Genomic DNA, 13,225 nt, shown 5'->3' on the forward strand with positions numbered 1-13,225 from the left:
AAACTGCTGCTGGAAGGAGGAGGAGGAAGAGGGGAAAGAGGAGGAGAGTGTATGGAAACCACACTTCATCTATTGCTTTTACTGTCTGTAGCCGCTGCCTATGGTCACACATTGTGGATACACAAGCATGCATTGTAGCATACATACACTATAATAAACCAGTCACAGAAAAAAAATGCATCTAGGTTTTTTAGGTTGGGAGAAGCTGGCAGCTTGCTGTGTCATCATACTGAGAAAAACACTTTCTTTGAATAAATGTGACAGATTTCTGAGGATCAAGGAAAGTGCATCCTTTATAACTTAGTGACTCACAGTAGCAAGTTTTTGGACGTCTTCATCAGATGCTCCCAGGGAGGCCAGTCCAATCTCTTGGGAAAACTGGGCAAATTTAGGATCAGCAAGCAGAGGCACATGTCCCAGGAGTTCATGGCATGTATCCCTGCAATGGAATACAAATTACAAATTTAGTACATATGTAAAAAGTATCATAGGGTACAGTGCACACAAACCTCTTCAAGGATCCTGAAATTGTTCAGTATGCTTTCTTAAACAACAGCAAAAAAACCCCACGTATCTGCCTGTCATAATGGTTAAAGGGCTTAATTACACAGATAAATATTTGATAAACAATTTTGTGAGACTTTGTGTCTCACATATGTATGTATTTGTTATGTAAGTAAAATTTGCCAATTATAGTCCAAATGAAAAAGTTTTACCTTTTGTTGGAGGTAAAAACCTCAAGGAGTTAATGCCTTCAGTTTTGTGGATTTGGGTTTTGTTGCATGTCTTAATTCCAGGAATTAACTCCAGGATCTCAAGGGAAGTTACTTTTCTGTTGCTAATAGAGTTGAAATGTTATTGCCTGTCTTTTATTGCCGTTTGTCTTCAGTCCAAGAATGAGAGCGGCTTCATTGAGATCCCTGTAGACTATTTTAACTGACAACAGCAGTAACATCTTAGAGGGCTCTGACTCAACATTGTCACTTTTCTTCTCCTGTATAATATTTAACATCTTTGCAAAATGAAGAAGCCAACAAAGCTTTTAAAAAATGCATTATGTATTTAGTGACTTTTGGTTGGCTACATAAAGGTATCACTCTGTTGTGGATTTTGGATTTTGTTGTATATTGCTGTGTGGCCAAGGTGTCTACACCAGAATGTGTTTCCTGTGTGTGTGCAGGCACACAGATATATTCTTACACCAGACTCAATTGTAGGTTTTTTTAAAAATGTATGCTTCCCATTCCATTCTTTATTTCCACTGTAATCAAAACAGCAGAATTCAAAAGTGGATCCTTGTGTTATTTGTATCAACCCATCTATATCACAGGGAGGACTGCAAGGAACATACTATGCATGAAAAGGACAATAGAGTAGTAATGTAGCAAGCAGGAGTTTCTGGTTTGTCTTTTTTCTTGTATTCACTTTTCTCTGACAATACAGAAACAGACATGATGAGGTTATGAAAAGAGCTGAAGCCTTAAAGACTCAGCATCCTTTTCAGTTCTCAGCTGCTGCCTTGTGGGAATAGGTTTACCCCATTGCTATCTGAACAACAATCCAAATTTTCTTGCATTGTAGGTGGCAAATTCATGTTTCAAAATCCACTGCAATGTCTCCTTCTTTTCGGGACTAAGAGCTCCTCTCAAAAAAGTGTGAGAATACACTTGAGGAAACTGGATTACCTCCGTTGGTTGCTTTTGGAACTTGACTTATTAGATGTTGTAACCTTTTATTTTCAAAAGCAGCAAAGCAGTACTCAAAGCTGAGTAGTAGAATGCATGCTTTGGCTGCAAGGTCAGTTCCTGATATCCAGCAGCACATACTGTATCTAGGGAAGCAAAACTAGGCCAAATCTGTCACAGACAACATCCTACTCTCAGAATTCCTCCAGACTGTTCAAAAACTTCAGGATTTGGTGGGACCTGTATCTGTACATATCTGTGAGTGTATGTGTGTGAGAGAGAGAGAGAGATGGTGGTTTAAAGTGTTGGAACAGGGTTCCAATCTCTGCTTGGCCATGGAAACCCACTGGATAACCTTCGACAAGTCACACACTCCCAGCCTCAGAGGAAGGCGGGATCATCACCCTTCTGAACAAATCTGGCTAAGAAAACCCCATTTGGGGTTTTGGGTCTCCTTAAATGCCCTTAAGTCAGAAACGTCATTTAAAAAAATGAAATAACAACAACATAGATAGGTAGGTAGGTAGGAGATTTTCTTACGGGGAAAAAATGGGAATAAAAAGCATATTCCCGAAAAATCATGTGATGGTGCTGAACATTTTCAGACACATCGCGCTGATCCTAGACTTCTCCTGGGAAGAACCAGGAATGCTCCAGCAACAAACCATTCAAGGGGAAGTCCCATGAAGGGTTTGTTGCTGGAGCATTCCCGGTTCTTAGAAACATAGAACCATAGAATCATAGAGTTGGAAGAGACCACAAAGGCCACCCAGTCCAACCCCCTGCCATGCAGGAAATCTCAGTCAAAGCATCCCCAATAGATGGCCATCCAGCCTCTGTTTAAAGACCTCCAGGGAAGGAGACTCCACTACACTACAGTGGTACCCCGGGATACGAAATACCCAGGTTACGAAATTTCCGGGATACGAAAAAATCCCATAGGAAATAATTGTTCCGGGTTACGAATGTTTTTTCGGGTTACGAAAAAAATTTTGGTGCTTTTTTCGGCTTTTTCGCACGAAATCGCAGCTTTTCCCCATTAGCGCCTATGGCATTTCGGCTTGCGAATGCTTTTCGGGTTACGAAAGCGGCGGCGGAACGAATTAATTTCGTAACCCGAGGCACCACTGTACACTCTTCCCGACCCGAGACAAGTCATGGATCAGCGTGACATCATCTGCAAAACTTCAGCATGATTGCATGACTTTGCTCCCGGCTTTTATCCCCATCAGAAAATCTCCATAGATAAATAGATACAGATAGAACATTCTTCCTATGCTGTTTCTTTTCTCTATCGCTCCAGTACTAGTTGCATGTTTTTATATCCACTGATGGGGTTGCTCTTTTTTTCTGTCCCAGAAGTCTCCAATACAGGGCAGGATGCATGTAACATGTCTGTACCCATTGCCTCATTTCCTCCTACTATGCTTTTGGACAGTCCCACAAGTGACATATCAAATGGGGGCATGACCTTCAACCTTTGCAGTTAGATTTCATATCAGTACATATGGGCCATAGGAAAATTACAAAGTTTAAAATGACCTTCCTTATGTAACATTATGTATGTTTTATTATTTAATTATGGGCTGTCTTTTTATTTTTATGTTTTTTTATATAGTCTCTGAAGAAGGCCATAAAATAGCTGGAACACATTTGTCTTTCTCTATAATGAAGCAGACTCTCTATAATAAAGCATCTATTGAGCACTTTGAGATGTGTCTACATTTTTTCCAGTGGATTTCATTGGGTGCTCAGCAGTTTTTGCCTGTGGTCAAACATTCAAAACAAAGTTTCCCCATTGACCAGCATTCTCTCTTTATATTTCTAGAATTTCCTTTTCTTCCTTCCTTTGGAGTTATAGTGCTGAAGTGGTATAGCCTGTCATATCAGCACTATGACTATACAAAAAACTTATTTAAAAGAAAAGAAGGGATATTAGAGAATAGAAATAATGTGTGAGAGGAGAATGTTATCTTCCAGTTACCAGATGGAAAGTTGTTTTTTTAATTCCTTAAAAAATGATACAATGCTAAACTGGTGAATCCTTATATCATTTTAGCAATATGATCATACAAAAAAATTAATCAGAAAACAGAAATAGAAAATAGAAATCATGTGGAAGACTGGTAATGTGGATACTAGGAGAAGAGTGTATAGGAGTATATAGGATTTTATATGATGAAATTATTATTTCTGTTCCTGCATCCAGCTGTGCTCTAAATAGGGGCTGAGTTCATGTTGGGGAGGGTGAGGATGGAGGGAAACCAACCAACAAGACAGCTTAATCATATTTCAAGTGGGGGGAAGGTAATGCGCAGATCAAGGGTAGTACAGTATTAAAATCTACTATGACCAGCAGGAAACGAGGCAAAAAGCTGTTGGATGCAGAAGCAGAAACAATAATTTGAGTACATAAAATCTTGAAATACTGTACAATACTACAACATTTATCAGAATGTTTGAGGAAGAGTCCTCAGTTATGCACATCAGTGATATGTATCTTTATCTGGAAAACTGGGTTCAAAGCTGTGTTTGGCCATGGAAATCCACTGAGTACCATGGGTACATAGTGTTTTTATCATGGACTAGGCTGGTATTCAGTAGTAACACCCCAGACAGAAGTGGCAACCAGAGTGTTGAACGTTGAGGAGAAGAAGAAGGTGATTAGACCAGGTCAGTTGCTAACTTCCCTATCTCTTCCTCCTATAGTGTCACTTACCATGCTCATTATGCCCTGTTCCATACTAACCATTACCCCAGATTTCCTTGCTTGGTATCCCAAGCCAACTATGGTTTATATGCAATGTTTAGTCTACAGCATTTTAAAAAGTGCAGATACAGCATAAATTACAGTGAAACAAATTACTTGATCTTAAAGTACAAGTGCTATACATAGAGGAAATAAATATATAAATAAATAGCAGCATTGTACAAAAAGCAAGACAGGGGCCATTATCAGAACAAGATCTTGGCAGCAAATGTGACACTGGGGGTCATGTGGTTCTTAGATGCAGTCTCCTGGCCTTTTGTGTTCAGAAAGGATGCCCTCCAAGCAATAGGGTTAAAGTTCTATTATACAAAGTGGCACTTTCTGCTGCACAGATGAAAGCCAGATGGCAACATGTTCAAACAATTCTATTTAATAATTGATCAGCTATCACAGCAGGCCTGGACCTTTGCTTCAAAAAAAGATAAAGTAGAGAGTTAGCCAACCTTTTGTGCTCTGTGACTGTCCAGCTTCCCTGGGGCCTGCTCACCCTGCCTGCTGGTTTGTACCTTCATACTTATAGATACAGAAAAGAAGGCAAGGTGTAAAAAGCATATACCTGCCAGTTGCTCCTTTCCCTCTCTTTGTGCAAGAGGTCTTGAGACATTAGCTTAATTTCACAGACATTGCCCCTCTGTTTAAAAAAGTTAAAAAGGAAACCTGCAGCAACTTTGAGACTGGAAAAAAAGAAAATTCCAGCATAAGTTTTTGTGGTGCATCTGAGAAAATAAACTGGAGTCCACGAAAGCTTATGCCATAAAATTAATTTTCTCAGTGAATCTCAAATAATTTATTTATATCTTTTTTATGCTGAACTAGACTGACATGGTTATGTCTCCAACTATTGCTCATCTGCACAGGTACACCATTAATAGTATGGGTGCATTGGAAGGGGGCTAAAGGAAGACCTGGCCTCAGACAAAGGAGACAGGCACAGTGCAAACATACAGGATTTGGACATTGTGGCCTAGCCTCAGATGTGAGCCATGAGAGAGGTTCATTAGAGCAGAACCATGGTCTGCAAATTTTCTGAGTTAAAATAAAACAGTGATTCCCAACCACTGTTCTGAGGAGCCACATGCAATTCTCAGGTGTTCCGTGGCCGCTCCAGGAAAATGAAAGAAGTAAAAATTGAATAAAATTACAGAATAAGACGATATTCCTATATATACTTCCAAACACCATTAACCTGTAAAACATAGGGTAGGCCACTTAGGGTCTCCACCATAGAGGTGAGGGCTCCATGAGTCAAAAAGTTTGGGAGCCCCTGAAATGAAAGAAAGGGGGAAATTGTTTAGGTTTCATGTCTAGGAAGACTGTCAGATGTTCTCTTAAAAGGCTGACTGGAAGTGACCCTGTGAGTTAGTGCATTAGATTATACTTAATGAACAGGTAGTGTGTAGAATTCTAAAAGTGCAGTGTGCACTAAACAAAGATTTCTAGGCCTGTTACAGACTGCCCAAATAAAGCTGCTTCGGGTCTCTTTGGAGGTATGCTATTTAAATGATGCATGGGTCCTAAGAGTCCGGAGGTCGCGCCAAAGCCACACTCCATTCCTAAGCACTGGAGGGCAGCTTTGGTGCAGCTTCCAGATTCTTAAGATGCATGCATCATTTAAACAGCATACCTCCAAAGAGACCCGAAGCAGCTTTATTTTGGCAGTCTGTAACAGGCCCTAGTATATCAAACATAAAGTTAAGATCTAGGCTTCTGACTGGATAATCAATGTGGTGCATGGGTGGCAGGAGAAAATAAAAAAAGGTATGTCAGAGCCACAAAAATCAAGCTGCTTTTTAGCATGCCTCTAACCCTGTCAAAGATGATGTTTCAATAAAAAGTGGAAGATCATTCCTGATAGCCTTGACATGCCACCCTAAAATGCTGATTCACAATGGTAAGGAAGATCTAATGCAGTAGTCCCCAAACTGTGCTCTTTAAGGGATTTTGGACTTTAGCTCCCAGAATCCTAGACTATTGGCCAACATGGCTGAGGCTTCTGGGAGCTGAAGTCCAAAATCTCTTAAAGGGCACAGTCTTGGAACCACTAGTCTAATGGTAGGATAGATAGTATATGCCTACATGCTATTCATATAGGAGCTTATCGCATGGACTAAAAACCCGACTGCACCCCAATGGGATGCAGCCAGGTTGCAGGATACAGGTAGGCATTATCACACGTAATTTTCCACTGATTCCACTGAGTGAGTACAGCCCGGCTGCATCCCAGGTCCCAGGCATGCTTCGGAGGCTGCTTTTCAAAGTCGGAAAGCTCCCGGCTTTAAAAAGTAGCCTCCGAAGCACGCCCTGGACCCAGGCTGCATCCAGGTTGCACTCACCCAGTGGAATCAGTGGTGAATTACATGAGATAATTTCTGGCTGCATCCTGCAACCTGGCTGCATCCTATTGGGATACAGTCAAGATTTGTTCAAAAATTGTTTAAGATCATTAATTCTTGGGATAGTATTTTATCACGGATAATGGGTTAAGTGTTAAGATGAATGGTCCTGGTAAGCATCTAGATAGTTATATGACTATGTGTAAGATGCCTTATATATAATGTTATAGATTGTAACAAAATGTAAGTGCCTACATGTTGCTATGTTTTTGTTTCTCACTGTGGGGAATGTATATGTATATCTATCTATTCATCATATTTATAATAATCAGCATAAAAGATAACAAAAGAGCCTATTCTTTCCCTCCATTGTAAATATCCTGGATCTCCAATACTTGAAAAGGTTTAAGTGGAGTGTTCATGTTAACCTGGCCTGCCTGGTTTAACCATTATCATAAACCTGGTGATGAGAAATTGATAAAGGTGACTGTAGACAGAATCCAGAATTGGCTGAGAGGTGGCAAGGAATCTCAATCACTCAGTCTAAGAAACATGGGTGGGAAACCTGTTTCAAAACTTAAGGAGGTAGAATCATAAATGTCACACTGAATGCTTTGGAGGAAAGGCAGATTACAAATGCAATACTAAGTTATGACCAATGATACTCACGGTTCAGGAGTATAAAGCGGATCAGAGCCATGGCGTACATATTGGGTACAGTGGAAAACCCGATAGGCAAGGCCTGATAAGAAATCACGAGGTGACAAATATCCAGCAACTGGTCTGACTGTAAATCCGGACCTTTCTGAAGTGGGAGAAAGTACAGAATTATTTGAGGATATATGTCAGTAAGTAGAAAATGTAAGAGATGCTTGACAGAATTTTTGTTTTAAAGGATTACACATTATTTGAAACAAGTATACACTTCTCAGAAAAATAAAAGTCACAAATTGATGTAGATCAGTAGGCTGAAAAATGCCAAGGTTACTGTACCAATATCAGAACCGTCTTCCTGTTTTATGTAGAGCATCAAACTGAAGGCAGATTTTCAGGGCCACATCAAGCTTTACATTTTTTACAGATGCGAACAAAGCATTTTATATGTTATGCACCTGTAAGGTTGTTAACATATTCACCCAGCAAAGCTATCTTGCTAGCTATGTTTCTTATTCAGGTAGAGGCAAAAATAAAATAGATGAGCTGCAGTTTCATGCTGGATTTGCACATGGTGAGAAATATTCTTCTATGAATAACACAGCCTGAGGTACTTCATGAAATCTAATGACAATTTTTTAATGTTAAAATCGTCATCAAACGTTTGTAAATGACTGTGTGTACTCATGTATAAGTCTAGAAATTTTAGTCAAAAAACTAAGTTGACTTGTCCCCAGGTCAATGTAAGTACTGTACTTTAACTCTTATTAAAAATAGGAACCATCCCCTGGTCAAAGGAAGGAGTGTAATCTATCTTCAAAACACTGACCCCACTCAACTCTCTCATCCTTGCAGCCTTTAGTGTGAGCATAAACAGTTATGTCTGCTGCAATTTTGCAAGTTTTTTGGCACTGTTTTCTTTTGCTTCATCCTTTAGATCCTTTGTTACATGCTCCTAGGTTTTACTTTGGATTTATTCATGGGTCATATAAAAATCCATAATTTTGGCTCCAAAATCTGCCCTTGACATGAGGTTGAATTATAGCCAGGTGTATATGGGATATTGGGTTCCAGAAATCATATTGGAATAGGGGGAAGTGGATGCTGAAATGGCAAATGAATTATACTGTTTAAAACAATGAAAAGATTGACCCAATGTACAACAATGGTGAAAAAGGCAAATTCCATGTCATCATTAGGAATCATTAAGAAAAGAGTCCAAAGTGTAACTGCCTGTATCATACCGCCTTTAAATAAATCTACAGCATGAACACACTTTGAATACTTCATACAGTTGAGTTGCTGCTTTTTTTAAAAAAAAGAAGAAATAGTAGATCTGGGAAAGGTACAGAAAAGGATAGCCAAGAGCTACCATGTATGAATATAAAATCTGATGCTGTTCAGTCCCCCCCCCCAAAAAAAAAAGTGAATAAGGAAGGAAATGATAGAAGTTACAAAGTGAAACACTGCGAAGAGCCTGGAAAGATTATTTTTGAGAGGACAACTATCCATGTCCCCCAGTAAACAAGGCCAGTGGTTAGGAAGCCACTCTTCTCCCTTATTTCTGTGAACATAATTTGTAGTCAAACCAGAAAACAGGTGAATATAGGGAGACATGGCAGAGGAATATAAAACTATGCAGAGTGTGGAAAAAACATTGATAGAGTTCCCTTTCTCTCAAAGTACTAAATCCCAGGGTTATCCAGTGAAGCTGAATGGTGACAGATTCAGGACAGTTAAGAGGTAGTGCTTCATTACACAATACATACAGTTGGTGTTCCAAGTGGTAGCAAGATCTGCTTTTATGGGGCAATTTGGACAGTTTTGAACAGCTTTGATAGAGAAATAAATTAAATTCATAAGGATAACACTATTAGAGGCCACTAGCCTTGGTTTCTGCATTGAGTAAATGTCTAAATGGTTTGAGACTTTGAAACATGAAGGTGTATCTCTCTCTGTATGCCTGTCCATGAAGCGTGGTTTGTTCAAGGGTTGCGCCTCCATCTCCAATCAGTTGGAGCAATGAATTGCCAGAGGATGGGGAAACAACCTTTTCTGCTATGCTGCCCATATGTAGAACGTCCTTCCCTCAGAAGCCTGAGTGGCATTGACTTCTTTCTTCCCATGCCCAAATTAAAACACTTGGTGGGAGGGATATAATTTATTAAAGTTTTGGATCTTAATTTACTTGTTTCCAAAATGTACATGGACATGGTTTGAAACTGTTTTAACCATTTAGGCTGTTTTAGCTTCATGTTATCTGGAAGTTGTATCTCCCTATAACAGGTCTCTTGACTTAAATTCCTTGCAAGACAGTTTTTTCTCACTGTCACCACTGCCACAACCCTACCTGGTGAGGACACCTAATGATATTTTTCAGTGTCTACTCCCTAGCCTGACCCACTTTCTCCTCTCCTTTCTCCAGCAGATTGAGACGTTCCTGTTCAAATAGGCTTTTTGTGATTAGCTGTTTTGTTGAAGGATCTTTTAATGGGCATGTATGTGTGCTGTACTTTAACTTATTTTTTAAAAAACAATAAGGATTGTAGTATGACATTTGGAAGGACACAAAACTACTTGTATTTTAACAGTAACAAGGATGGTTGCCTGTAGCTTTCATAATCTTTCTGCATCCCAATGGCCCAACCAGCTTTGGCAATGCCAAGTGGTGATGAGCATTGTCACACAACATCTGAAAGGTCACACACCACCTGTGGTTCAGAATAATAGTGGCTGACATTCCAGATAGCAAGTTTAAGCTAAATGCATGGTTGTTTTCTGTGCTTTCTGAATAACATTTTTCCTGGACAAATGTGTCAAATTCAGATTTCTTCCATTTGAAGGAAAGGTCCCTTCATCAGACATGTCTCTCAACCAAGCTGTCCCCAAACTCACAATGACTTTGAAGGGGCAGTTCCTTTCCCATCTTCTTTTCCTAACTCATTAGTTACAGTTTACCATAAAAGGATTCAAGCTTAGTCACCTTCAAAAATATATTTGACTGTTGTCCTTGGATTGAGATAATACTTTTGAACCTTAAGAGTGCTATTCTACTTTCAAGAAAGAAAAAAAAAGAATTGTACTTCAGTGCCATTCCTCAGGGACTGGAAGAACAATGCAGGAAGCACCTTTGAAAGATATGACCAGGCTCAAAGAGCAGAGAGCCAATTAACGTTAAGTGCTGGCAGCCATAAAGGCAGAATAAAGGAAGGAGTGGGAGTTGGGCAGGTCAGCCTTTCAGACCGTACACTGTATTTTATTTCCAATTGAAAAGTCTTCCACAGGTTCTGATGATTATACTTTGCTGTGACTTTGCAGTACTCATAATGGGGGCAAGGGAGCATGGGAGGGAGGTCAGTGTTAAACATTTTATGTTGCTAGAAATATAAGCACTCTGAATCACTGAAAATGGCAGCACTAATAACTTTCTTGTGCCCACAAAGCAGAAGAGATCATCTGGGACGTGTGGGACAAGGAGTGATCCTGAATCATCAACTTGATTGGAACTAAAGGGGAAAGAAGTTTGGCATCTGATTCGCCTTTTTTTTTTTTTTTTTTTTTAGCTAAAAACATGTCTTCATCAGAGTGCTTCCACAGCAGTTCCTGCAGATTGCCCTACATGCACCTTTAGTGAAGTTCTATTTGTTTTATCTTTAAGCATATTGAAATTCCTCTTCAGTCAAAAAAGGCTTCCAAAGAGAGCCTTTCAAATAAAAAAAGGCAAGGTACTTCCTGCCCTCAGGTTTACAGTACAAAAGACATAACACAAATGGAGGGAAAGGGTGAGGAGGGGAGACAAAGACAAAGCAAAACTTATTGAAATTAATTGGCCCACATGCTGTCTCTGGAAGGTTATGGGACAGTACCTGCTGCAGATGCTGGGGATGTATGGTTGTGAAAGCTGGACAGTGAAGAAAACTCAGAGGGAGAGAATCAACCCATATGAAATGGGATGATGGAGGAGAAATCAGAGGAGTCCTGGTGACAGAGTGGTTAAATGCCTGTACTGCAGCCACTCACTCAAAACCATAAGGTTGCGAGTTCAGTACCAGCAAAAGGACTCAAGCTTGTTTCAGGCTTGCATCCTTCTGAGGTCACTAAAATGAGTACCCAGATTGTTGGGGGCAATTAGCTTACAGTTGTAAACTGCCTAGACACTGTTAATTCAGTATGAAGTGGTATATACTGTAAATGAAGCTGTTTTGTTTTGAAATCTGCATGTGCATGGACTGCTTAAACAACCTATAAATGGGTCCCAGAACAAATCAAGCCTGAATTCTCCCTGAAAGCCAAATGACTAAACTGAGGACATTGTACATTGGCCACATCATGAGATGACATGACTTGTTAGAAGAGGCAATACTGCTAGGTAAAGTGGGAGACAGGAGGAAAGGAGATTTGCATTACAGGTGGATAGGCTCAATGAAGAAAGCCACAGCCCTGTGTTTGCAGGACCTGAACAGGACTATGGATGGCAGGGCATCTTAGTGGTTTCTCATTCATAGGATCATCATACATAGAAGCCAACTTGATGGCAATTAACAACAACAAATAGAGCTAGACCACAGTGGCCTCAGAAAATGGAAGTGGAAGGGTATCATATAGGAGATTAACATCTTTGTCCTGTTCTTATCCCGTCCTTATAGCTCAATCGTAAAAAGATTTTCATACGACTTTGCACTTATCCTGTCAGTATCCCATCATTAAACTGTGATTGACCACGATAGCACAAAAGATTTTCACATGTCATAGTGCTTATTCTGTCATTGTCCCGTCACTGAAGTGGAATTGTCCCATCCTTGCCCTTCATTTTGTATTAACAGAAGTACATGTTAATGCAATTCCACTTCACTTACAGTTTAATGACAGGATCAGCATGAATATGTGAATGTCTTTCACGTGATTGCTGTCATGGATGGGATAAAGATGGGCTTCGCTCCCATTTCCAATCTGATAATCTCCTTAGATGAAATTTTTTGTGGGTTTTTTTCGGGCTATGTGGCCATGTTCTAGCAGAGTTTCTTTCTAACATTTTGCCAGCATCTGTGGCTCGCATCCAATCTGATCTTAGAAGATGCTTGGTCAGCTCTGATTAGTACTTGGGTGAGAGGTCAGCAGCAGACCACATTACTCCGGTTTTGAGGTCCCTCCACTGGCTGCCTATCAGCTTCCGGGCCCAGTACAAGGTGTTGGTTATCACCTTTAAAGCCCTAAATGGCTTGGGTCCAAACTATCTTAGAGACCGCCTCCTCCCCTACAATCCTCCCCGCACTCTCCGGTCCTCTGGGAGGAACTTGCTGCAGCCTCTAAAATCTAGGCTTGCGGCAACCTCCCAGAGGGCGTTCTCTGCTGTCGCCCCCAAACTCTGGAACGACCTGCCGGATGAGATCCGTCAGATAACATCATTAGACAGCTTTAAAAAAGCGGTCAAGACGGATCTCTTCCGGCAGGCCTTTCCAGATTAACCATCCCGGCCCAGGTTCCCTGATTCCCTCATTCCTCCCGTGGCCCCATCTTAGAGATGGTTGAGGATCAACAGAGGGATATCAGGGTTTTTAGTTTTTAGTTTTAATTGCTGTTTTTATCCTTGATATTGTATTTTTAATATGTTATACTATTTAATACTGTCTTAAGGGGGGGGAGGGATAAAGTGTTTTTAATTGTCATATTTTATATTTTACTGTTGTTAACCGCCCGGATTGGTTTGCCAGAGGGCGGTATACAAATAAATATTATTATTATTATTATTATTATTATTATTATTATTATTATTATTATTATTA

The 13,225-nt window shown here is 40.1% G+C and overlaps 1 protein-coding gene across 2 annotated transcripts in view; it reads right to left on the bottom strand.

The window, feature by feature from the left end:
- The window catches only part of TPH2 (tryptophan hydroxylase 2), a 107,323-nt gene that overhangs the window by 54,449 nt on the left and 39,649 nt on the right, over positions 1-13,225 (bottom strand). For both annotated transcript variants that reach the window (XM_042469120.1, XM_042469119.1), the window contains exons 8-9: positions 7,458-7,593; positions 313-439 (exon numbers count right to left, since the gene is read on the bottom strand). In XM_042469120.1, the coding sequence (XP_042325054.1) occupies positions 313-439; positions 7,458-7,593 (263 nt within the window). The remainder of the gene's footprint in view (positions 1-312; positions 440-7,457; positions 7,594-13,225) is intronic.

Source organism: Sceloporus undulatus, chromosome 5 (assembly GCF_019175285.1).
Source record: "Sceloporus undulatus isolate JIND9_A2432 ecotype Alabama chromosome 5, SceUnd_v1.1, whole genome shotgun sequence".
Taxonomy (NCBI): domain Eukaryota; kingdom Metazoa; phylum Chordata; class Lepidosauria; order Squamata; family Phrynosomatidae; genus Sceloporus; species Sceloporus undulatus.